Below are 26,807 nucleotides of genomic sequence, written 5' to 3'. Positions count from 1 at the left end.
GGGGTCACGAAGAGTCGGATACAACTAAACAACAACAGACTGTAAGTAAAACACTCGCTTTTACCAGTATTCTTTTTTCAACCGATAGGAACGGATGGAAGCTGCTAGCAATATAATTAACATCATCAAGCATGAAAGAGCTGATATGGTGGCAAATGTTGAAGCCCTCTGCAATGCTTATATCACTTTAGCAAACATGGACGCGACTCCCTGGAAGTCAGAGAGAAGTAAGAATATGGAAAATGGGGATAATTGCGGTGGGAGTTGAAAATCAACAATAATCCTTCAGTTTCATACTGTGTAATAAATAGCTGAAAAATATTGTTTTGCTTCTCCAGGATGTTTTGTTGAAAGTAAATTAACTGTGCAATTTATAGGCTATACTGTGGTACCTCGGGTTAAGTACTTAATTCGTTCTGGAGGTCCATTCTTAACCTAAAACTGTTCTTAACCTGAAGCACCACTTTAGCTAATGGGGCCTCCCGCTGTCGCCACGCTGCCGCCGTGCGATTTCTTTTATCATCCTGAAGCAAAGTTCTTAACCTGAGGTACTATTTCTGGGTTAGCAGAGTCTGTAATCTAAAGCCTATGTAACCCGAGGTACCACTGTAATGATATTTGTTAGCCAGTGAACTGTATCCAATTTGTGCAGGTATCTGTAACAGCCTTTGCCTCAGAGCAAATCGGCAGTACTCTGGTTATTTTGGTATTTGGGCACGGGCCAATTTACAATGTAATATTTATAGTACAATTAGATATATTAAAAAGAGTTAAAATAGTAGAGAATGTCTGATACACAGTGGAAAGGCAAAGGGGTAGATGGCACCACACTAGAAAATCTAGAATAATTTCTGTAATATCAGAGACATGTTAGAAACAGTTTCATCATTGTTTGAAGTCCAGTGTGCAGGAGTTCCTATAGCAACAAATGTTAGTAATGGCATTTAAGGTAATTTGTGTGTTGTTTATGCAGGAGGCATAAATATCCCTTCTGATCAACCTATCACCAAGCTAAAGAATCTAGATGATGTTGTTGTACCCACCATGGAAATCAAGGTAAATGAAACTGGTTTATCTCAGTAATAATCCTTACATAGTCATATTAGCGGGGATTACAGTGGTACCTCGGGTTAAGTACTTAATTCGTTCTGGAGGTCCGTGCTTAAGCTGAAACTGTTCTTAACCTGAGGTACCACTTTAGCTAATGGGGCCTCCCGCTGCTGCCGCACCGCCGGAGCAAGATTTATGTTCTCATCCTGAAGCAAAGTTCTTAACTCAAGGTACTATTTCTGGGTTAGCAGAGTCTGTAACCTGCACGTGTTTCATTCTAGCAGACAGAGAAATGGCTATCAGTACTGTAGTGAACATGTAATATTGTGGTGAACATGATACAGCAGCGCCTAAATATATTTATGATTTTAGGTGGATCCAAGTGGGAAGTATGAAAATTTGGTTACAATAAGGTCATTCAAGCCAGAATTTCGCTTAGCAGGAGGCCTTAATCTACCGAAAATAATAGACTGTGTTGGATCAGATGGGAAAGAGAGGAGGCAACTTGTCAAGGTAAGTTCTGTGTGTTGCACGTGCTAGAGAGGTGTCTTTTTTGATTTAAAAACCATGAGACCTGTAAATTGAATGTAGAATATTGGGTTTTTAACTTGTGCCATGTTCTGTGGTGTGAACCTTGCCTTTGGTGGAAGTTGATATGTTTTATTTCTCTGAGCTGCTGTAAAGTAAAACCGTGGGAAATTTATATGCGCCTGATGCAGGGATGAATGGAAATACGTTCTTACACATTTCTAAGTATATATTTACTTATTTACTAAATGTACAATGTATTTCAAAACTTCTGAGTGATCCCAGAAGACAAAGTATAACGTGACAGTACTGCTCAATTGTCTGGATACTTTTCCTGTTGCTTAAGTCTACAGTACTTTGCATACTTGTTTTGAATAAAAGTTTCCCTCACTTCCAAATAAATATAAATAACATAAAGTTGTTGTAGTGTTCAGCAGATACCATTTCTATACCATTGCCTTTTTTGTATCTCTTAAAGGGCCGTGATGACCTGAGACAGGATGCTGTCATGCAGCAGGTTTTCCAGATGTGCAATGCTCTGCTTCAGCAAAATACTGAAACCAGAAAGAGAAAATTGACTATCCGCAGATATAAGGCAAGTTTTGCTCTTGTTCCATCAAAGTAGCCTGTTGCAGACATGATGTGGGTTCACCAGCCAAAGAAGCTTCCTTTATATAGGCTCTGATAATTACTGAATTTAGCTCTGAAAGTGGCACTTAGGACTTACTACTCGAGATCTTTTAAGCTGGAGGTGACAGGAATTGAATCTAGGACCTTCTACATGCACCTCACATGCTCTGCCACTGAGCTCCCATCCTTCATCTCCAACATAAAAAAATTGTTTTATATCAAGACAGAACATTGCTTCATCTAGCTCAGTATGGCAGTGACTCTCTAGGGACTCGGGCAAAGTTTTTCCACAGCAGCTACTACCTGAGATTCTGCTGAATGTTGGAGCTTCTGCACACAAACCTTGTTGCTCTCACAACATCTCCTCTCCTTGCCAAACTAGTTTGAAAACTGGGAGCTAGTGTTATAAATACATGTGTGTGCGCTCTCTCTCTCTCTCTCGGGATTTTATTTCACTTTCCACAGGGCATTTTCCAATGTAAACTAGAGATTGTACCCATGATTCCAAAATGGGTTTTCAAACTAAGGTTACAAAGGAATCTGATTTGAATTAGCACTGGTTAATCATGACAGTTAATACGTCTTCTTATCCCTTAAGGTGGTTCCCCTTTCACAGAGGAGCGGTGTCTTAGAGTGGTGCACAGGAACGATTCCTCTGGGTGAATTCCTCATCAATACTGACAGCAGTGCTCACAAACGATATAGGCCAAAGGACTATAGTAGCGTAGATTGCCAAAGGAAAATGATGGTGAGTCAGAAGCAAATCCTTCCCAACCATGATAAGCTGTGTCTAGCGGTATATTCCCACCCATACAATCTGTTTTGATGTGTTATTTCCCCAATAACCTTTCATCATGAATGGGGAGTGGGCCTGCCAGTGAAAGGCTATTGCCAACTTCACAGCTGCCACAAGAAAGAGGATAAAATTATTACAAGATTTTATGGCCTAGCTACGTCACAGCACATTTCACCAGGTCTTTTGTCTACTTCGCTTTATCTGTTCATTTATCAAATTTGTATACCGCCCTTGAACATAAATAAAAAAGCACAAAATACATTTTAAGAAATCAAAAACAAAACACCCACAAACCAGTAACTGCCCTCCCAAACACAGTGGGGCTAATGCCCCACTGTCCAAAATTTGCAGGACAGCCACTTGGAAGTCTCCATCTACCTTCACCAAAACTACAGGTTAGATACTTTAGGTTCAACAGAAGCAACCTTTGACAGGAGAATTCTACAGATTCTATCCTCCTTCTATATTCCAGGTCTGGCACTACCCACCCTACATGACCTAGCTAGATAGAGAGCATCCCATCCATGGGTCGTATCCTCCTTAATGCCATCCAGAGAAAGGAAGCTTGGGAACTTTATGTGAAAGGGGTGAAAGAGACCTTTCCCTGGTGCCAGCATTCAACCTTCATACACATACACTCGAGAGACAGCCAGAGCTTCAATTTTCTTAGTCCGTATCGGACCTTGTTCCAAGGGACTGACTTCGGTTTCACAAGCCTAGACCCCTACATCAGGGGACATTTCAACTCCTCAGATTTTTCTATACTCGCTTGAGCGTAGATCTTCAGAAGCTTATCACAGAGTTGCATGTGCCTCTCCTGGTGGAAGAAGGGCTTCACCCATTCATGGATGGATCCCCCATTCATTCCTCCAGAGGAAGTGCATTCATAGTAAACCATCCAGGCTTCCCTTCTTCCATTGTCAGTTCAGGTGAGAGATAATATCTGACCCAGAGTTAACTGGTGAACTTTATAGGTTAGGCAGGGATTTGAGCCTTTATCTCCCCCACCCTTAAGCCAGCACACTGTCCACTTTGCTACACTTCACTTCAGTTTTGCCCAATTGTTGCACATCTATTGGTATTTTGAAGGGCAGGTGTTTCATAAATGTTATGTGTTGTGTTCTCACTGCAAGTATGGCTGTACATAAGCAACAAAAGTATTTTTCACACCCATCTTTAAATTGTTTATGGTTTACTTTGAAGGAGGCCCAAAGGAAAAATCCTGAGGAGAAATGTAACGTCTTTATGGATGTATGTCAGAATTTTCAACCTGTATTTCGTTATTTCTGCATGGAAAAATTTCTTGATCCAGCAGTATGGTTTGAGAAACGGCTGGCATATACTCGCAGTGTTGCTACTTCATCAATAGGTACTTTAAAAATATGGCTGGTTTTTGGCACACTTCAATAATAATTTTCTAACTATAAAGACAAATTGAAAATAGTGTTTTGTTTCAACAAGAGCTAAAGGTCTTAATCTATTTAATAACTAAAATGTAATGACTCTTGCTGTTTTGTCCTCCTCTTCCAAGGTGCTCCATGAGCTTTAGTTGATAGTACATAGATTTTGATCACAGGGGACAAGTTTTAATTGTTGGGGCTGATAGTTTTGGCGCAGTTAGAGGGCTGCTTTCTTTTCTATAGGTATTTTCATTCAGGTGTATAGCTGACTGGGAATGAAATGCCAGTGTTACTCATTTGCTTTGTTGACTTAACTGTGAATCACCTCCCACTTGTTTTGGCATCTTCAAAATGCACCCATGTGTGAAAGTTTACTGAGCTTTAATCCATTTAATAATTAAAAAGTAAACTATCATTAAAAATGGTATGGTTTATCATTAAAAAGTGTACAGTAGCTGCTTTAAATATAAGATGGCAGCATGAGTGTACTGGCACTGTGACATAGCACTACATGGGATGAATTTATTTTGTGAATGGGAGAAAGAGAGGGAGCCGCACTCAGGTGTATTTTCTATCCTTAGGCATGTTCCCAAGCATTTCAATCCTCCCACCAGTTCTTTGTTCCTCTTGAAAAACCACTGCTGAAGATTAGGGGACCTTCCAGAATAGCACTTAATGCAACATGGTAGACTGTGGTTGGAAAAGGAGAATAGACCTTCTCAGAACCTTACAAGCAAGGAAAACCTGTTGGGCGGGGAATAAATAAATGCAGAGAGAAGCTGTGAGTTATATGTATAAAGGGGGAAAATGAAATGTAGGCAAGTGCTTCTGGGTTCATTTTTAGACTTCCTTCTTTCAGTTGGCTACATACTTGGTCTTGGAGACAGACATGTACAGAATATTCTGTTAGATGAGCAAACCGCAGAACTCGTGCACATTGATCTAGGTATGTATAAACACAAAGGATCATATATTATCCTTTTGTGTATATATAACCCTTTTAAAAACGTTGCCTTTCTCTTTTCCTCTGCCAGGTGTTGCTTTTGAGCAGGGCAAAATCCTTCCTACCCCAGAGATCATACCTTTCAGGCTAACAAGAGATATAGTGGATGGAATGGGCATCACTGGTGTAGAAGGAGTCTTCAGGAGGTATAGTATATAACTGCAGTTGCTTCTTAAGCATTTCACTGTTAAAGTTACAATAGAATTCCACCAGCTCAGCTTTTTGAACAAGCTTGTAGTGTAAACCAGTGAAAACCATGCTCGTTACATTTTTATTTTTGGTCTAATGAGACCCAGTAAGAAACACTGCCATTAGCTATAAAAAACAAAATGCTGTCGTATGTTGAAACTATTAGTGGAAAATAATTTAGAAAACTGTTCTGAAAATATCTTCTAGATGCTGTGAAAAAACTATGGTGGTTATGAGAAATTCCCAAGAAGCTTTGCTTACTATTGTAGAGGTAAGCCTTTTTTTTTTTTTTTTTTTTTGTGGCTGTCGATGAAAAGCTGAAAGGTATTGGTTGTATTTAAAAACTTTCATAAACTTCTTTGGCATTTAAACTGTGGCAGCTCCTAGTGCAAAAGTTTGCTTCAACATTCTAAACTGTTAGGCACACAAAAAGTTTATAAATATTTTAAGCACTTATAACTTGTCACAGGAGATTTACTGAAATATTGTAATGCAGCTCTGAACCTTTTCTGTTTCAAGGGAGCAGAATGTTTTAAGGAAGGAAAAGATGTTAGACTGACATATGAGCCCATTTGAACACACAACTGAAATTATTTAAATTTGAGGGCATGATCAAGCCCCAGCATGTGGCATGCATGCACACACATCTGCACATGAAGGATGGCTTGGGATCAAGACTCCCAGCATGTAGTACAACACAAATTACACTGGTTACCAGTTTGTTTTGAAGTGGTGCATTTAACCTTTAAAACCCTAAGCAGCCTAGAACCTTATTTTCTCAGGGAATGTCCATGTATCATATATGAACCAACCAGAATCCTGAGATCAGCATTAAGGGCCCTGAATTCTGTCCCACCCTTAGTAAATATTTTAACACAGTTGTAGGATGTTTTCTACCCAGTTTCCATTAGCAACCTAGCCACTGCTGTCTTGAACAGTTGGTATTCACACTTTGTGAAGACAGTCTTACAAATGACACACTATGGTAGTTCAACCTAGAGGTTACCATTTATCAGGTGGCCACAAACAGCTTAGCGGAAACTCTACAAGGAGTTTCTGTATTTCAAAAAGCAGATTCACTGTAGCTGTATTTGCTGTTGACAGAACATTTATAACTGCCCAATTGCTAAAATAATTGAAATGTTTTATTACCAAGATGGGACCAAATCGTAACATTTAATTCACATGCTGAACAACATTGCCAGTCTAAAGATTCTCCTACAAACATGGAATCTTTATTTGCCTGCCTTTTTAGGGCATTGAGCTAGCTTCATTTAGATGCATATTTTTGCCTTGTTTTACAGGTGCTTCTGTATGACCCACTTTTTGACTGGACCATGAATCCCTTGAAAGCTTTGTATTTGCAGCAAAGGCCAGAGGATGAAACAGACATTAACTCAAGTCTCAATGGTGCTGATCGGGGATGTAACAAAAAATCAAAGTAAGAAATCACTACCGGGGATGGGGGTTATGACTAACATGAACATCTGCGAGGCTCTGCAATTTATATTTTCTTGCCTTTTTTTTAATTCTCAACAGTGATAACCAGACGTTTAATAAAGTGGCAGAGCGTGTTCTGATGCGACTTCAGGAGAAGCTTAAAGGTGTGGAAGAGGGGACAGTGCTCAGTGTAGGAGGTCAGGTGAACCTTCTCATACAGCAAGCCATGGACCCAAAGAATCTCAGCCGCCTCTTTCCAGGCTGGAAAGCCTGGGTGTGAAAATGTGGGGTTAGTCTTAATGAGTAGAAAATGTTGCTGCAACGCAAGAGAACTTTGTTCCTGCTGTATTTAAAATCATCAGAACTGATGGTGGAATGCGCACAGTGGTCCTTGTTTTGCTGCTATGCAATGTACTTCACCAAGAGGGCACCACAACACTGGCAGGAGGCTACAAGTGTGTGCCAACCATGATCACTATCCATGCTAGATAACTAACATTTAGAAGTCCCTGATCTATGGCATATGGAAGGTGCACAAAGTTTTCCATGGCTTTAAACCTGGGAGACAAGAAACTGAAGTGTTATGAAATGATACATCAGACTTAAAGCTGACAAGTACATTGCCCAAAACAAGGCTCCATATCAAAACTGGGAAGAAAAATACGTAGAAGAATTAAAAATCATATGCACAGTGTAAACTCACAATAGATTACTGTTACTGATGGCTGCAATTATTTGCCTTAAGAAAATAGATCTATTAACTAGTCATTGTAATAATCTGGGTACCCTTTTGGTTTTTGATAGCTGAATTTTCAGTTTTCAAAAATATATTATTTTTGTTACTCTTAGCTAGCAAAATCTTACCATGTGAAAAATGATATTTTTTTTAACCTGTTTTCTATCATGGAAATAGTGGCTTTGTCCAATATTTTGTGTTTAAACAACATGCATTCAATTTCTAATGGTTGTGTTACTATTTTAAAAATGTAAATTGCTCTTTTATCCCCACCACTGATTATGTAATCCTTGGGAGGGAAAAGGGGCACTATAAATGAATATAAACTTACTAAGTAAGTTTAAGATATATGAAAACATGTATTTACCTTTCAGTAATAGTTTCTGGCATGTGTTTGCCATGTTCATGCCATGGAAGGAAACAATTTGTATATGTACTTGGTATTGGATTCTGTGCTATTGAAGTATTGATTCTCTACAAAATGGGTAATAACATACACCGGATCCTGACAAAAATCCTGTAGAGCTCAAAAGCTAGTGACAAAACTCTTGTATGTGAAATAAAACTTTGCTGTTACAGACAAGTATTGTCTCCAAAACCTTTTTTTACATTTGTCCCGTAAGAGAATAAATATAGTAGTATAGAAAAACTGAGCAGCAAGCCCAGAGGTTTAGAACAGTACTCCCAGAGCAGAGGGAGATTGTGACTACTTTACTCCTTTAGTCCTACTGCTGTGAGCTGAGCAACAGTGTCATCCATATGGGAGCATGGGGCTGGTCTCCTCCAGACAAACCACGAACTGCTAACCAAGAACAAATGCTTGGTAGGGTAGCAGAACTGAAAAGAGTGTGTCTGAGGCCACAGAGATCCCCAGGGACTTGGGGGGGGGGCAGGACTAGTTACCTCCCACCCATGTTATCTCAATGCCAGTGGTTGGACAGTTTCTCGTCATCAGTTAATGGCCCAAGAAGCAATGGCAACCGTTGATGCAGGAGTTGGGATTTCTTTTGGCAAGGTGGCAGTGGCAAGTGAGGCAAGTTTCCAACAATGCAGCAACGGCAGCCATAGGGTAGGACAAGATGGCATTGTTGGTGGGTACATCTGGGGCATGAGCCACGCCCAGTGGGGACATGGGCAGTGATGTTGCTGGGGGGCGGGTTGAGATGACAATGCGGGGGACCAAGCAGACCTGACACAGATCTGGGTTAGGTCCCCTGGATTGCAGGGAGTGGGGGGGCGTCTGCTACGGTCAGCTCTAAAACGACTGACTACCTGTTCATACATCTCACAATTTTGAGGGTCCTTGGAATGTCTGGGCAACACCAGGCACTTTCAGCTAGTAGACATACAAGTTTAAAACAGTATCTGCATTTCCAGAAGCAGCTCCTTTATTCAATGTGCTTTACCACAATACTGGAATAAGGTTTGACTTAAAATACTTTTGGATTTTGTGTTAATGTGCCAGGACAAATAAGGCTGCGAAATACACAAGTACACAGAGATAGCTACTTATCTTTCAACATCCAGGTTGTTTGTTGCTTATCTGTCTTCTGAAGCTTTGTTTTGCTGCTGCTGTAGCTGCTGACTGTAGAGTTGTCAGGTGAGTTTTGCCACTGAACTGTACGAAGTGTTTACCTTGCGCTGACTCTTTTTATCCGAATGCATTTGTGACTCTACTAGTTGCTTGATGGTGTTTGGTATCTCATTCGATTCCAAAGAGATGATTGGTTTGTCAGTAAACTGGAAACCTAAAGATTAGAATTGAAATTTAAGAAATGCATTTTAAATGACTATTTCAAATGGAACGTTGTGTTCAGAAGTTTATTCGTAGATGATGTTAAACAGCAGTTACAGTAGTAAGAGCTATTAGTTGGGATGCACTCCATTCAAATTTCAACTCTGCTATGAAATTCTGAGTAGTCTCATAGAATTACTTGAGGTTTTACATGCTGTTAAGATTCCTTGCCTGCTGCCAAGCTCTGCACTTTTTCTGCATTTATACAGAATTGCAGAACAGTCACTCTGTGTCAGTAGTAATATGTTGACAATAATGTCAGTTATTACATTTTGAATAATATAACCAAACCAAACAGCAAACATAACTAGAAAAAACATGCCGTTTGAACTAGTTAACACCCTTAATTGGTACAATGCCACAGAATTCCCTCAAATTCCATACTTCACTTCTTAACTGGGACAGAACTGTTTTCTCTTTACCATATGACAACAGTGAGGTTACTGAAGATGCAATAAATCTAAGCAAAAATTCTCTAAGCAATGTTCTTTACACACATTCTTCAATACCTCTGAAATTTAGGCATTAACATGTTTCATGAAATTCAGAGAATGAATTTTAGAGCCAGCTGTTGTTACCGGAAAAATCCGAGGGCTCCCTTGGACAAAAACAAAGACACCAACCAGTATAACTTGGAGCAAAACAGCAGCCTGTAGGCTTGGCCTTTATTGAACTGTTGCAACAGGGTATTCCCCTCACTTGCAGGAGAGGAAAGACACAGAAAAATGGTGTGCAAGACCTTATAAAAACTTTTGAAATTCCCATCCTGTAGGTCAAGCCCACCCCCAGAAACATAATGCATACATTACAGAAAGGAGGGGTTGAGGGAGGAGTTGTGGTGGTAACCTGAGTGTCCTGTCACCTGGCTGATTCCCTTCTCCCCCCTCCCCATGAGTCATTTTCAGAAGACAAAAGGTAGTCGAGGTTTCCTGCCCCCTGAGGGAAGATCTGATCATTGTCCTTTGTTCCAGTCCATGCTGAATCCACTCCCATATGGAAGTTCTTTGTGATCTTGATTGACTTCTGTCTAGGACCATCAGGGTTGGCATAGCAACTGGGCAGGGCTCCTGTGGATGTGCTGGGATGTTCAAGGGATTATGGCTGGCCTGTATCAAACCTTCCCCATTTTGTAGTCCTTCCTTCATGGAGTAAAATAAAAGTGGAACAGTGCAAATCCGATGTATGGTTGATTTTCTATGAATTTATAACAGAAGCGTAGCGTATGTAGTGTGTGAGTGTGAGTGTGTGTGAAGTTTGTACAAACTGAATGATGGGGGGGGGGGTTTCCTGCTACACTGAAATGCAGATGCATGCAGCAACTTCTACTGTGCAAACACTTAATGAAGTGAAGATTCTTGAAGAAAAATGCAAAACAGATCCACATAATGCATTATACAGTCCATGTGGCTATCACTTAGCTCTCAACCCAAACAATTAGGTTGGTAAGCTGATAACTAGATCTGCTCACACAATTCATGCTACTTCTATCCACAGCCATTCACTTTAGAGAAAGACTCTGCTTTGGTTGTAAATTAACAGGAATCATGTTACCAGCATGCAGGTAGCTGCAACACAGCTATTCTGCCAGCACTGTGTGTCAATTGGGTCTCCCATGCTGGAAAATTACATGGAGATTTTGCCAGAAAGAGGCAGAGGTCCTTTACCTTGGATGCAGCTGGAAATCCTGCTTGTTCCAATTTCTTTCCATTCCTTAACATACCTAGGGACAACAAAGTCCATTCAGTAAAATGGAACAGAGGTTAGCAGAAACACTCTCCCCCCGCCCCCCAATGGCTTAATGCTTTGAAATATAGGTAATATGGTAATATGGCACTATGCTGCCATTAACACATAACCTGGATATTTAAAAATAAGAGCAGCCTTTTTGACAATAAGTAATTAAGACTTGGAAGAAGAATAAAAAGTCAAATTACTCTTCGTAGTTGAGTGCATTTGTCCATTTCAGCAATTCATCCACTTCCCATTCCATTACGTTATCTATCCCCTCATCCTTCAGAGTGTTGATTAACCCTTCTGCTGCTCTTTGAATTAATACTGTTGCATTTGTGTCCTCAGTTTTAGTTTGCAGGCTTTCGCCAAAGTACCTAGGAAACAGGAGCAGACGTTTCATTTTACAAAGGGGTAGCAAAAATAACTGTGTCCTGTGGTACCTTAAAGGCTAGGTACCTTAAAGGCTAATGCATTAACTATGGCATCAAATCTTCATATGCATGAAAAGCAATCCTAAACTGGCTATCATACATGAAAGGGAGAGGGGGTTAGATGGAGATTTAATGCAAAAAGAGCAGACAGTGACAACTGCCTAAAAGCAAAATAATAATTAACAGTGGACCACCAACAAGGCAGTGTTCATGACAATGTAAACACCCTAGGAGGTTGCTAGTTTTCTGCTACTTTCTGAACACTGCAAGTTCGTGTTAATACCTAGAAAGTAACAAGTTTAAACTTCTTAGGACACCTCTATATCAGATCCTAAGACGGCCATCCTTGAACAAAGGAACTTTAAAAGGAAGTTCCAGGATGAAACTGCTGAATTAAAATTTATCAGGCAATTCAATTCTTTCACCTGTTGCTTGAATGGAAAGCGCAGATTTTCTCACACTACATGTGACACCAAGGCCGGGGGATTGTGTTATCACCAGGACTGTCTTGTCAACTGATCACCTTTTGATAAACCAGTGTCTCTTCTTTTTGCATGTAGTCTCCCTCTGAGCTCATTTCCCTTACAGTACGGACAGCTGGCTGGAGAGCAAGACATTCTTGTGCCAGCCCATTGGCAGTGGGAGGCTGAAGCAGTTTCCATTGGATGGAAAGCCCTTCTCCCTCTCCATCTCTGCTTTTCAAACCTCCAAAAAGCAGAGGTTCCAAGAGCCAAACAGGGCTGTGTTGTGAAACCTCTGTGTTGTAAAATCCCCTTGCTGTTCTTTAAATCAGTGTTTCCCAACCTTGTGCCTCCAGCTGTTTTTGGACTACAATTCCCATCATCCCTTGCCACTGGTCTTGCTAGTCAGGGATTATGGGAGTTGTAGTTCAAAAACAGCTGGAGGCACAAGGTTGGGAAACACTGCTTTAAATCACTGGTTTTCAGAAGTTTAATCAGCAGCACAATTGTTGCTTCAAAGTGCATCACCTGCTGTCAGTTTTTCCATTTCAGGCATTTTCCAACACAGTAAACAGGTGTTTTATTAAGATCCCAGAAGGCCACCATACTTGGCTGGCAGGATGCTTTGGGCTTGGAGGGGCCGAAATGAGCCAGCAAAAGCAATGGAACTTTTTAACCTATGATTTATAGCAAACTGTGTCTAGTTGGCCAATGAATATAGTGCCTGAAGGAGGAGGCCTTTATCATGACAACTGTATGAATGGTAATAAAATTATTCAGAAGACAACATTAAAACAGTTCACTGTTATGTACAGCACTTCAAACCTGCAGAAGCTCACATTTTTTTCAGCCACTCTATTTTTCTTCTTTTTCTTTTTCTTTCTACAGCTTGTTTCTTCTGCACCTTGCAGTAGTGGAATTCCTTTATTCGGATGTTGTCTTTAGCAGTTAAGGGGTCCATGCCCTTCCAAAACTGAAACACATTTTTTCACAAACTGTTACAAATGCGTAATAATTTTCTGACCCTTGTCAATGCTAACCTCCTTCCTTCTCCATTTATGCCATTGTCTCTACATTGGTACCTCGGGTTAAGTACTTAATTTGTTCCAGAGGTCCATTATTAACCTGAAGCACCACTTTAGCTAATGGGGCCTCCTGCTGCCGCCGCGCCGCCGCACGATTTCTGTTCTCATCTTAAAGCAAAGTTCTTAACCCAAGGTAATATTTCTGGGTTAGCGGAGTCTGTAACCTGAAGCATATGTAACCTGAAGTACCACTATATATGAATTTCCTGGTCACACACAGCTCTGCAGAGGATATTGCTGTTCCTGTACAGCCACCGAAATGTAACTTCCTTGCCTCTCCCCCTCGTTTTCTAGTGAAGCAAAATAAAAATAAAATCAATGAGCTTCAGTTCTTCTTGCCCATGTTCCGCTTAACTGACAGTTGCTTGCCAGGGCAGAGGAACATCAGAGAATGGTTGTGTTTGTTGTAATACAGAGGATAGAGGATGCTACCACAGAGTTTAGCCTTGCTGTCATCTTAGGTGTTCTGGTAGTCTCTTAACTCCAGAAAGATCCATGCTGCCTGGTAAAACATGGGAACCAAGGCCTCAGACATGCAGGGCAAAAACAGTTGGCATTTGCTGACATCGATTCATACTGACATCCTCCTCAGGTATGCAAGAACACCAATACATGGAATTTTTTCCCCCTCCTGCTCTTGCCTATAACTTAATTAAGCGATCCCAGGCACTTCCTAATTTGGTGCTCTTACGAGTTCCCAGGAAGGAAGCAGCTAACTAATAGCAGCCTCGCCACTGACTTTCAAGCATCTCTTTGAAGATCTTTTTATGCTGACATGTCTATGCAGCCGGTTCTTGGTTAGCCAGTCATTTTAATGATGGTTTTCCCCTAATTGTTTCTATGGTGTTTTATGTTTCATTATACTTTTATATACGGTTGTACATCGCTTTGATGTTTTGTATGGGTTGGCAGTATGTAAATATATTTATAAATAAAAGCACTGCTGCCGCCACTGCCACATTAGAATCTGTTAGCGTACCAGAGGTATACATGTGGTACCCTATTTGTACTCCACAATCTGTTGAACTTGCTACTGGCTGCAGAAAACTCAAATCCGAATGGTATACTCACTTGTACTTCCTTGTGATACTCTAGGACACTCTCCTAGAGCTTTCTCCCTTTATTCTCATTAAAATTGTATATATACCCACCGGTCTCAGGTGGGTTCACAACATAAAAGTTTCAATACAAAAGCACAAAATACATAATAAAAATAATTAAAACAATAAGCAATTCTAATGTATACAAACTAATAAAAAATACACTCCCCAACAAAAGCCCCAAAACAACCCCCAGCCCACAAATACAAAAATCCAAATTGACATTTTAAAACAATTTAAATAAAATAAATAAAACAACACAAACCCAAGTTAAAACCCCATCCCCAATTAGAACAGTAATTTTAGCTAACTGGACTTTTCAGAACACGAGAAGAGCCCATCTGTCCAACATCCTGATTTCATAGGGGACAACCAGGGAAGACCATGGGAAGCCCACAATCAGAGCCTGAATGTTGCAGCCTGATTAGTGATGATAATAATAATAATAATTGTTATTATTAATAATACCCCGCCCTTGTGGCTGGGTTTCCCCAGACAATCTGGGCAGCTCCCAACAAAATCTTTAAAATTCAATAAAACATCAAACATTAAAAACTTCCCTAAACAGGACTGCCTTCAGATGCCTTCTAAAAGTCAGATAGTTGTTTCTCCCTGACATCTGATGGGAGGGCATTCCACAGGGTGGGCGTTGCTACCGAGAAGGCCCTCTGCCTGGTTCCTGTAACCTCACTTCTCGCAGGGAGGGAACCGCCAGAAGGCCCTCGGAGCTGGACCTCAGTGTCCGGGCTGAACGATGGGGGTGGAGAGGCTCCTACAGGTATATTAGCACCACCAGGCACCTTGTCATGTCATATAAATTAGCTTTGCTGGTATTTGAGAATGACGCAGCAGATGAAAATGCTTTTATTTTATTACTCTGTTGGAAAGGAGTCTCCAGCCATTATTCTCTATGCGTTGGTACCAATCCCTGTGATCGTCAAAGCTTGCTTCCTGGAAACTTCGTTGTTGCCTTGACTTGGCTGCTAGCTTTGCGTAGTCTTTGGGACTGTTTGCACATAGATCCACAACAGGTCTGTGGGTAAATATCTTGTAATATACACATGGAGGAAACTTCACCTGCAGAGATATATACAATTTTAAAATGAGAAACTTGATTATTGACTACTGCACTTTTTAAAAAAAGTGTTATTGTTATTTTTTTAATTCTCTGTTGGTTGTCGTAAATGGCCCTTAATTTTAGTTCCTCTCAGAACTGGAAGCAGACTGGATCCTGCATTTCCCTAAAACTTACATTTAGGGCCTATGATGGAACTCATTATCATTTGCATTTGACAGACTAGAGAACGGAAAGCAATTTTTACGGGTATTTAATTCAAATGAGCAGAAATAACATGTAGGACTCGTCTTCCCAGGTCGACCATTTAATTGCTAAGATAAAATCCTTCTCCCTGATGTATTAGCTTTCCATGTAGATGAAGATTACTTTTCTAGGGAGAGTATTAGAGCCTGCAAAATCTCAATTTTATTAATTTACATTTAACAGACTTCAAAATATGCAATATAAAGTATGTAAGATGTTTAGGGACGCGGGTGGCGCTGTGGGTTAAACCACAGAGCCTAGGACTTGCCGATCAGAAGGTTGGCCGTTCGAATCCCTGTGACGGGGTGAGCTCCCGTTGCTCGGTCCCTGCTCCTGCCCACCTAGCAGTTCAAAAGTGCAAGTAGATAAATAGGTACCCTCCAGCAGGAAGGTAAACGGTGTTTCTGTGCGCTGCTCTGGCTCGCCAGAAGTGGCTTAGTCATGCTGGCCACATGACCCGGAAGCTGTACTCCGGCTCCCTTGGCCACTAAAGCAAGATGAGCGCCACAACCCCAGAGTCGGTCACGACTGGACCTAATGGTCAGGGGTCCCTTTACCTTTACCTTAAGATGTTTAGGTATCATTTGCACTTTTGACATTCATCTAAACCAAGGGTGAGGAATGCTTTTCAGCCTGGGGGCCTCATTCCATTCACAGCAATCTTCCTAGGGCCACATGCCAGCTGTGGGCAGAGCAATGAACCACAATCTTATCTTTGTGCAGGAGACTAATTGCCATACATACTGCCATACTATTCTCCATCCAGACAAGCAAGGGGCATTAGCAGAGTTCAAGAATACATTCCAGGCAGGTGAAAACACTGGAGGTGTCATGCAAACCAAGCCTGGGGAGAAATGGAGTGACCCAGGGAGATTGACAGGCAGAGAGGTCTGGAAGACCACATTTGGTTCCTGGGCCTCAGATGCCCCACCCCTAATCTAAGTTATACTTACCCCACCTAGTCTGAATCTTATATGAATCCCTGCTGCAGCATCTATAAATCCTGCCTGTAACCAAAGGAAAATAATTATGGCATCTTGTTTGTTATGAGACCCTTGGAGAACAGATATATCTAAGCTTTTTGGGTTGTAGATTATTGTTTACCTGCCTATTTCTCTTAAATCTTGATTACTGCTTTGCTTTGTTGTTGTTGTTGCTGTTCTAGCCAGTTACCAATAATTATTTGCAAACCTAGTTTATAGCGCATTAAGGAGCTGCAATCCTGTACCTAATTACCTGCAGAAATTTGGCTGGAACAATTAATCTAAAATTATATAAACTAACTTCTTCATGGAGATCTCAAAACTATGGCTAGCAAGATGAGGCAGGGAAAAAAGGAGGACAGGCAGGTAGGCAAACAGGTTTTAAAATATTGATTTGCAAAACTCACTTTCAGCACACTAAGGCTGCAATTCTGTACCTACATACCTGAAGGTAAGCTCTACTGAACATACAAAGATTCAGAGAATCAGAGAATTGTTGAGCTGGAAGAGAAGGGCATCCAGTCCAACCCCCTGCAGTGCAGGAATACATATAGGATACATATAGCAATACATATAGGATTGTGATGTCAAAGCACATTAAATGTGTCTACTGGAGTCAAAACTGGGTGTTTCACAGCAACAGACACAGTTAATTATTGGTATTATAATTTACTGTCAACAAGTCTACAGTATGTAGCTCTCTGAAACGTCTCTTGAGTAGTCAGCCATTTTAATAATTGCTATGTATTGCTTTTAAGTATTTTTATGTTGTTGTACACCCCCCCAAAGTTTTGCAAGAGGGTAGTGTATAAATACTATTATGCATGAATAATAGATAAATAAATAATAGTTGATAGATAGTAGTGAAACAGTGAAGTTAAAACAATGATCCTCTTCAATCTAACCCTTACCTCTTTAGGATCAATGAACCTCATCAGATGATAAGGTTCTCCGCATATTCTAAAGGAAATTAGGTCTTTATAGTAGTCAAACACACCGATATCCTGGCCACAAGAGATAAATAACAGTTGTTATTGTCGGAAGCTACCCAGAGTAACTGTGGCAACCCAGTCAGATGGGCGGGATACAAGAAATTCATCATCATCATCATCATTACCACCACCATTATAGTTTGTGAATAATTAAAAAAAAAAAAGTTCAAAGGCCAATACATCCTGGCAAGAAATTGTGAACTCTTCTTATCCCCTTGCTTTAAAAGAATCAAGTAGCTTTCTCTGTTCCAAACAGCTTAAGGAAGGGCTGTGACTCCTTAGCAGAGCACACACTCTGCATGCAGATAGTCTCAAATTCAATCGCTGGCATTTCCAGGTAAGACTGAGAAAGATCATTGTCTGAATGCCCCTGGGGAGCTGCTGTGTGGATTTAACACTGAGATAGATGGTCTGATTCAATATAAGGCAGTCTCCTACGTTGCAGATGATGGGGGGGGGGAATCCACCTGCGCCCCTGGAGAACTGCTGCTAGCTAGAGCAGACAAGACTGGTGTACATGGTCGCAAGTTTCACACTGGACAACTGGTTCAAGAAGACCTTGTTTAATGCTTTTTCTGAAAAGATCATGCATGAACTTCAGGTTACAAGAGGCAATGGCAACCCAGGGTACTTTACCACTGACTAGTGCCTCTTTGTGACATATATTTATAGGCAGTCACACAGACACTCTCATCCAAGTACTGTATATGACTTTTATTTGGAGGAACTTGTAATCATGTTTGGCTTTCCCTTCTCAATGCTTCATCTTGCCCCAATTTTTGTGGCTTGCTCCTTTCCTTTTGTGGTTTCTCCCCACCTTATGCTTTGCTCTAGAGGGTTTTTCTCCTGAGTTGCAGTGATACGCAATACACAATTTATGTGGGGGTGACATTCCAAGGCACTGTGCGTTTAAGTGAAATCGTGTATATTTGAAACACCATTGAAAACTTCTGCAAACACCCCATTCTGCCCTGCCCTATCCCAGCCAGTTTTGTAACATTTTTGTACGATTTGGGGGGTCACTACAGAGGAATGGGAGCTTCCTTTCTGGAACTAAGATCTGCTGGGGTTCTTATTTGATGTCTCTGGGATCATGATAGGAGAGGAAGGACTAAGACTCTTCTCCCTCCCCGCAGCTCTAATTCTCCTCAAAAAGCCCATTGGGTGCTATTTCTATTTCAAAAATGACATGTTAATTGCTTTCATATAGTAGGCTATAAAATAAGGCAGGCACGGGAAACCTTTGGCCCTCCAGATGTCACTGAACTTCGAACTTCCATCAGAGCCAGCCCACCCAAGAGGCAGCGTGAAGCATCCGCTTCAGGTGGTGTAAGCGGAAGAGCACATCATTGCCACTTGTCTTCTCCACCCATGGAGTAGAGAAGACGAGCAGCCACACCTAGCAAAACACTGCTGCTCAGCAGTGGGAAGCTCTTGCTATTGCCGAGAAGTGGTGGAGGGGCAGCAGTGAGGTGGGGCAGGGAGGAGCACATTCCCATTTCGCCTCAGGTGGCAAAATGGGATGGGTTGCCTCAGACTCCCATCACTCCTGAAGACTGGCCATGCTTCTAGCGGCTGAAAGGAGTTCTAGTTCAGCAGCATCTGGAGGGCCAAAGTTTCTCCACACCTGGTACAGTATATGGTAATAATTTGACCCTCAGATTCAGGAATACCAGGCTGACAAGCTAAAGTACAGTCCATGTGCTACATCACCAATAAGGTTATTATTTCATTTTAATTAATTTATTTGTTATATCCTGCCTTTTCCTCAGACTGGGACTTACAGATAAAAATACAAAAACACAGATAAACATTTACCATTGTTCCTTGAAGTTACAACATTGATTATAGTTATAAGCTATGATCTAGAAAACCACAGAAAATTAAAACCGAAACCAAAAAACCTAACTCATACTAGAGAAACCCCAGAAGCAGATTATTCTGAGGAAATGTATAGAGAAGTAGCACTTCCAACTTACCAGCCATCTTTTCCAGGCTCTTTGAATAACCGTTGCTGCTCTACTTTCTTTTTCATGTTCCTCACTGAGGTACAATTCTACGACAGCATCCGTTTTGGATGCTGAATGTCTTGAATGTTTCCTTCAAATAATACATTTTAAGATATATCATTCAAACAATTAGCAATTCATTAGTTTTGCATTTTTTTGAACTTCCCTCATTAAAAAAAATATACAAGATAATTTTGTCTATAACCAGAACTGGACTTACTATTTTACATTTCATAATTTAGGTGAGATATTGACAAACAAAACTATCACACAAGACATATATAGTTTCTGCAGAAAACAGAGAAAAAAATAAAAGCAAAAGTAGAATGCCCCCTGCAAGGAGGGAAACCAGGAGGTAATAAATGCTGGTGGCTTTGATAAAGAAAAGCATTTTTTACAATGGTTTCAATAATAGATAGTAACATAATCTAAACTCTTTGAACTTACAAGTTTATTATTTTACGATCCACAATGATAACAACATACACTCAACTTAAAAATGGCTTGCTTCCACTATATCATGCAGAAGTGATGCACTGGAAGTTAAAGGCTTTCATACATTCTCTGGGTATTTCATTCTCTGGGTATTTACTCAGGAGTAATTTCTGGTAAATTCAATGGGGCTTACACGCTTACCGAGGAGTAAGACCCACAGAATACAACAGAGCTTACCTCTGAGTAAAAATGCATAGAATCAGGCTGTTTGTTGTTATCTTTTAGGTACAGGCGACTTCCCACCTGTGCTCCAGACACACAAGTCCAGCCCATCCCATTACACCCCTGCCCCTTTCCACCCTCTTCTGGGTCTGAAAATGACATGTGCATTGGTGGTTGCATGCCAATTGAAAGTGCGCAAAATGGCTGCTACTTGTATATACTTGTATCTTTCAGTTTACAGACTTACCCACGCTTTTGTTGGCTTCTGGAGGGTTTAATTTCCATTGCAGAAAAATGCTTGAACCTGGATTATCCTATACAAAGAACCAATGGACCAGAACAAGAGTTTATCGCTCATTTTCCTGACTTTATGAAAACTAATTATGTGCACTAAATGAAGAACGACATCGGCAAAATAGTGGTTGCCTTCTATACAGTACCAATTTTCATTCACAAACATATAAGTACATTGTTGGAGCAGCAAAATAGAACTTTTCAAAAAGATGGACAGAAACGGTATTGCACAAACCTCATTCTCTATCTAATAGGATCCTTGGTGTTTCTTCAAAGATTTAAAGAGCAGGGCTGGCCCAAGACACTTCGGCACCTGAGGTGAACCACAAAATGGTGCCAGGGCAGAAGGGGCGAGTGAAGATCTACATCAGGAACAAGGGTGAAATAAGGATCTACATCGGGAACTAGGGTAGGGTGGGGGAATCAAATAAACCTTACTCGATGGTTGAAGTGGGTATCAAAAGCAGTTGTGGTGGGGAGAAATGGGCCCATTTTGAACCAGGCAGGTGCAGTACCCAGGAGAAAACAGAGGGTAGCCCCCACCATTTCCTGCCAAGGTTGGGAGGAGGGGTGGGACAGCCGAGGAGGTGGCAGATCTGACCTCCAAGGAGTGCACCAGCAGCAGCGTCCATTGCATTCCTTGGAGGACGGATCTGCTGCCCCAATACATCCTGCCACCTGAGGCAGTCACACCACCTTGGTCACAGGTGCGCCGGCCTTAAGAACGTTTCAGAGGATGTAGTTTACAAACTGCTGCCCTAATTTACAAAGTAAACAAAACTGGATTTGAATAAAAAAAATAGCAAGCCAGCAGTAATTTGTTTAAATGAAGATAAAAGTGGCTTCATCGACACGTCTTCTAGATTGCATTGTAAATGCTTAATAACAGTCGCATTTAGATTGGATTGCAGCAATGTACTCTATCTGTGGAGCTGCCTTTGCAGGTGGTTTGGAAACTTCAACTGGCTAAAAGGAATCTGACAGATTATTATCCAGGGGCAATAGATCAGGTCATACTAGTTCAATATTAAGCCGTCTCCATTTGCAACCAGTGTACTTCTGACCTCCATTCAAAGTTCTCTCTTTTGGGGCATAAGGGTTGGAATAGCATTTGTACATGATACCTCCCCAAATGTATCTGCTCAAACATTAAGATTAGCTTCAGAGCACCTGCTCTGTATTTTTCTCTGACACTAGGTAGCAAAACACAAACAGTGGGGGGGGGGGGTGGTGTCTTTTCACTGGTGGTGCCAAGACTTTTAAAACATTTTATGAGAGGCGCCTAGTGGCTCCCTCTTTAAGGACTTTTAGGCAGCTGGCGAAGACTATAGGTTTCTTCAAAACTTCAAAGGGACTTTCCCAGGGAAGAGTAAATCAGGATTTAAAAGCGAGTCATGGGTGCTTCCAGACTGCTGCTATTTAAGGTGGGATTCTGGTTGTGTAATTGTCGAGTTTGTTTGGCAGTTTTGCGCGCACGCACACACAAATACCCTGCACTTCCCCCAAAGAACTGGGTTTTTTTGCCGTAAGGAAAGTGATGGAAATTTAAACTGGAAAGCAGGGTGGGTGTGGTGCATATAACATTTGCTGATATGCCAAGTAATCTAACTTCCCCACAAACGGGGAATGCGCCTTCAACAGCAAACAAATAAGGGCGAATGCCAAATAAACCACCCGTCTGGAAGAGCCCTTCGTCCCCAAGGAAAAGGCCAAAGAAGCCCCACCTGAAAGTTAGGAAGCGTCACCACACAAACAGAACCTGTGTGTGCGCGCACGTGTGAATGCTCCAAGAAATGCATGCACAGGTTCTACCATATTCCCTTCCGCGTTTCTGCGCCCCCCGAGTGCAGTGGTGGCGGCTTTCCCCTCCTCGGAGCCTCCCTTCCCCTCGTCCCACCCCCGGGTCCCTTTTTACCCTCGCGCCCATAAGGAAGCGGCCTTCGTCTCTCGCGTCCCGCTCGCGGGGTGTTTTCCGGTTGCCATAGGAACCCCCGGAGGCTTCTCGGCCTAGTCCCTTCCCCGGCCTGAGGCGAGCCAGGGAGGGGCATGAAGAGGAGCCCCGGGTGGAAGAGGGGAAGGCAGGCGGAGCAGCGCAGCTTCGGCCCGGTCTAGCTTCATTGCCGTTGGGAAGGTCCATCCGTCTTCGAAAACGGGCGCGATAAATACATAAAAAGTAATTAGCAACCTTGTTTCTGCCCATGTTAACAAGAGCTAATTTATTATCAGAAATTAGTAGCAGGTGAAGTTGTTTTGTCGGTTTTTTTGCAATCACCTGTGAATGGCAACAGAGCAAAGGCTCTAAAAGAGGCAACTGCAAAAAATATTATTATTATTATTATTATTATTATTATTATTATTATTATTATTAGCACTTATCCCGGGGAGTCATTCTTTTTTTAACTGATCCTTTAAGGACTTGGGAGGGCGTTGCTTTTGTTTTTGTTTTATTTTGGTTGTGTATTTCATGTTTTTATATTGCAATTTTATCTTGCGAACTGCCCCCCCCCCCCCCGCCAAGACCTGTGGGTATAGGGCAGTATATACATTTAATAAATAATAACCCATGAAATTATATTGCGAAGAGTTATCCTCAGCCCTCAGAAAAAGGTGGAATATTAAGCCACGCCATAAATAACACACCTTCGAAACCACAAGATCTAGCATGTCTATCCCAGGTCAATTGTAATTACTCCTAGCTAGTTCCAATAGGGAATAATTAAGAGGCATTAATTCTTAGTTAATTAAGTTCAAAGGTTCCCAAATTGGTCAACAGGCTACCAGCAGCCCAGAGCTTCATTCAGCTGGTTTGCAACATGCCTGTGGATTTGGAGATGACATATCCATCACACTAAATATTTATACTGATTTTTTTTAAATGTTACTTTTGTTTCTTATACTTTATTTTATTGTATTCATCTATGTTTTGAATTCTGTGGAATTCAATTTGTTGTAAGAAGTAAAAGACACAATAAAAATACAGTTCAGAAACAGTGTCTAGCACAGTGCATTACAATTGCTACAACAGGTAGAAAATGTCATTAAGTGAGCCAACAAGTTTTCATGTGGGGGGTGTATGTGTGTACATGGGGAGCGGGGGATTTTGGGAACGACTGTCCTGGTTAAAGGACTTCTCCTTATAACCACAGCTGTGAATACGCAGTGTTACATCCTGATTAAGGTAACCAATACTGCACATTATAAAACCCTCACCATCTCCACTGTAGTCTGAATAAACTGTACAAAATTTGCCATTTAATATGCTTCTGCTGCTCATATTTATGGTTTCATTAATTTATATATAGCTTCCATCTCACTAGCCATCCCCACCTCTCCAATTTCCAAGACATTTTCACAGCCACAAGAACAAGTAATATCTTCACTTAAAGAGGTTTTCTGGATACTTAATTCTGTGGTTGAATTCCAGTAAATTGTCTGAAATAAATCTTGGGTCAGGATGTCACCAGCACTCCATGCACCAGCACTGGTGACCACATGCTTGTGGTGGTAGATGGGCTCCACCATAAATAGCAACCTCCCAGTCGACACTTGATTGGATAGGAGTTTTGGTAATGTAGCTATGACAACGGCACACCCCTCCAAAAGGATATGAGAGAATGTGACGCTAACAAACAATACAAAGATGAAGATCTACCAGGCTTGCGTGTTGAGCATTCTGCTTTATGGAAGTGAGTCACGGGCAACTTACACCTGCCAGAAGCAAATTCTCAGTGACTTCCATATGTGTTGTATCAGGAAGATTTGGAGCATCATATGGCAGGACAGAGTCTCAAAGATGTGCTCTTCCAAGCCTACCTTCCCGGCATGTTCACACTTATGTCTTAGAGATTTATACAATGGCTTGGTCATGTACAAAGAATTGAACACGGCACGATCCCCAAGGATGTGCTACAGAGAGTTGGCTTCAGATACCAGGCCTGTTGGCAGACCAATTGCGTTATAAAGATGTCTGCAAATGTGATATGAAGACTGGCAACATTAACCCTGCCACATGGGAATCCCTTGCAGACGACCGCAGTGCCTGGAGACAGTCAGGTTGTGTGTCCGCAACAGTCACCAGAGCAGTAATGACTGCAGAGAGGAGTGCAAAGAGAAGAAATGCCATGGTACATCTGTAACAGTGAAACCAGACACCTTCATCTGTCCAAGCTGCAATAAAACATGTCTCTCCCATGTTGGTCTCTACAGCTTTCTCTAGCCAAAGATAAATCACAGACAAGCGCGACAAATATGCTCTTCACCTGCATATGAAGTAGCTACTGAGATTTGAGCCAAACTACCTATTTGAAGCTCTGTTTGATCTTAGGTATAGCCCTTAGCAACAAAAGTGTCTTGCATCCCAGCAATCTTGGTAAGGGCAGAGGTTGCATGTTCCCAAAATAAAATGAAACTAGTCAAACTGTTCTCAGCAGCTGGGGAGGGAAAAACACGCAGACAAACCAAAGAACAGTACTGAAGATCAGAGTTCAGCTCTTGCTTTGTCTTGTTCACAAGGACTGAAGCACACAAAATAGGTGGAAAGGTTAATGTTCAGCGCCCGTTTCAATATTCAAGCAGAAGTTCAAGCAGTCCCTGTCTAGGGTATGTTCTTACTTGGATAGAACAAATCATTCAAGGAAACTGAAGTGTTTTGTTGCCGAGTCACTCGGAAGCCCGCTTCCATGAAAAGTAGTGGAAGTGTTCACACTGACCTTAGCTTATTTCATATGAAAGCATGAATCATATACACAAATAACATTAAGATAAATGTTGATCTTGTCATTCAATCTCTTCCCTTTCCTTATATGTGACTATTTGGGCCCTTCCATAGATTCTTTTTGTTAATTCACGAGTACTTGCGCTCCTGATGCCATTGGGGCAGACCTGCATATTCCAGCTTTCAATACGGTTTTACACCTGCAAAAGGTTTTATTGCGGCTGTACTCTGCAATAACAGATTGCAAATAACCTTGATGCAATAACAGTGCATTGGTGGTGGGTTTGTTCTGTTTTATTAGTTGCAAACAGCCTCTCTGTCATTGTGGATTCTGGAGAAGAGATTTGCTGACTCTTGCAGACACCATAAAAGGCACAGGGAGCTACACCAGTGCCTACAGGTGCCCCCTGGCGTAACTACATAGATCACAGAGCACAAAAATGGGGCTGTCAAGGAACTAGACATCAACAATCCATGTCTGGCATGTTCTGTTTGGCTTGGTGAGTCACAAGCTGTGCAGGCCTGGTCAAGACGAGGCCTGTAGGCAGGTCTCCTGCTTTCTGCCCTGTGCTTTATATTGCGGTAGTGCCCTTTTACGAAACACAAGGAACAAAACTGCAGCGTAGGTTGAAAAACCCTCTTCCACATGATTTATTCCAGAGAATCCAAATTTTTCAAGAATGAGAAACCAGAAACATAAACTCAAGTAACCAGAAAAAGCTGAAGTTTTAGATGAAGATCTTGATTTGCTATACAGATCTGAAGGACCTTTGAATCAGTCATAAATGGACTGAATGCTATAAACACATAAGGAATGTAAACTATTGTGGTTAGTAATAACACCACAAACAAAAGCAGTTGTTTGAAATGAGTCCATGTTGCTTTAAAACAACCAACCCTGATTTACGGATGCTACTGCTGATGTTGTAGATTTGGCTAATGCTGTATTAGGTCAGCAACAAAAAAAAGTGATGAATGTGAAAAGGATTGCATTGTAAAACGTGTTACATTTTCTCATTGGAATCAATGGGACATGCAGCCCAATCCTTTGCAAGTAGTTTACTGAGGCTTACATCCAGGCTTATGTGCTGTTTTAAACAGCTGCGGCACTTGTGTGTGGACTTCAACCCTGCTGAACTCTGTGGGACTTGCTTCTAAATAGATGTGTAGAGGATTGCACAGAACATAATATTGGGCTGGACTGCAGCTATGATTCATTTTCTCCTCAAACCTCCATCCACAGGATTATTTGCTGAGTATGCTTTCAGCACCTTTTAAATAAAGCAGCTCCCCTAATTTAATTTTTTGCTTTGGGCATCTGGAATCCAGATGAAAGTGTCACCAAAACAGCACTTTACCAGAGTCACCTACTGCTTACAAAAAGGAGTTCGTTTATAAATCTGGGCATGGTGTATATCGGAGACGATGAACCTGAAGATGGTGCTCTTCAGAAGTTTTGGAG

The 26,807-nt window shown here is 41.3% G+C and overlaps 2 protein-coding genes across 6 annotated transcripts in view; one reads left to right on the top strand and one right to left on the bottom strand.

Annotated features, from left to right (window-relative positions):
* The window catches only part of ATM (ATM serine/threonine kinase), a 52,273-nt gene extending 43,918 nt beyond the window's left edge, over positions 1-8,355 (top strand). For both annotated transcript variants that reach the window (XM_083735739.1, XM_083735740.1), the window contains 11 exons: positions 89-227; positions 974-1,056; positions 1,423-1,563; positions 2,057-2,173; positions 2,807-2,956; positions 4,208-4,373; positions 5,264-5,350; positions 5,439-5,553; positions 5,804-5,867; positions 6,901-7,037; positions 7,136-8,355. In XM_083735739.1, the coding sequence (XP_083591865.1) occupies positions 89-227; positions 974-1,056; positions 1,423-1,563; positions 2,057-2,173; positions 2,807-2,956; positions 4,208-4,373; positions 5,264-5,350; positions 5,439-5,553; positions 5,804-5,867; positions 6,901-7,037; positions 7,136-7,316 (1,380 nt within the window). In that variant the 3' untranslated portion in view covers positions 7,317-8,355. The remainder of the gene's footprint in view (positions 1-88; positions 228-973; positions 1,057-1,422; positions 1,564-2,056; positions 2,174-2,806; positions 2,957-4,207; positions 4,374-5,263; positions 5,351-5,438; positions 5,554-5,803; positions 5,868-6,900; positions 7,038-7,135) is intronic.
* Positions 8,356-9,138: 783 nt separating this feature from the next.
* On the bottom strand, positions 9,139-22,661 carry LOC310843591 (protein MFI). Of its 4 annotated transcripts, none has more exons than XM_083737177.1 (10): positions 22,547-22,649; positions 20,585-20,651; positions 19,651-19,771; positions 17,591-17,683; positions 16,650-16,703; positions 15,252-15,452; positions 13,030-13,163; positions 11,502-11,672; positions 11,232-11,287; positions 9,139-9,520 (listed from the first exon to the last, which is right to left on the bottom strand). In XM_083737177.1, the coding sequence occupies exons 2-10, from the start codon at positions 20,620-20,622 to the stop codon at positions 9,369-9,371; spliced, it is 1,020 nt and encodes a 339-aa protein (XP_083593303.1). In that variant the 5' UTR covers positions 20,623-20,651; positions 22,547-22,649; the 3' UTR covers positions 9,139-9,368. The 4 variants fall into 4 exon arrangements, with proteins under 4 accessions (XP_083593303.1, XP_083593304.1, XP_083593302.1 ...); XM_083737178.1 differs by having other exon boundaries at positions 22,356-22,558; XM_083737176.1 differs by lacking the exon at positions 20,585-20,651 and having other exon boundaries at positions 22,547-22,661.
* Positions 22,662-26,807: the final 4,146 nt, after the last annotated feature.

The sequence above is a fragment of the Podarcis gaigeae genome (genome assembly GCF_964106915.1).
Source record: "Podarcis gaigeae genome assembly, chromosome: 4".
Lineage (NCBI taxonomy): Eukaryota > Metazoa > Chordata > Lepidosauria > Squamata > Lacertidae > Podarcis > Podarcis gaigeae.
This window is presented reverse-complemented; position numbering and strand designations above follow the sequence as displayed.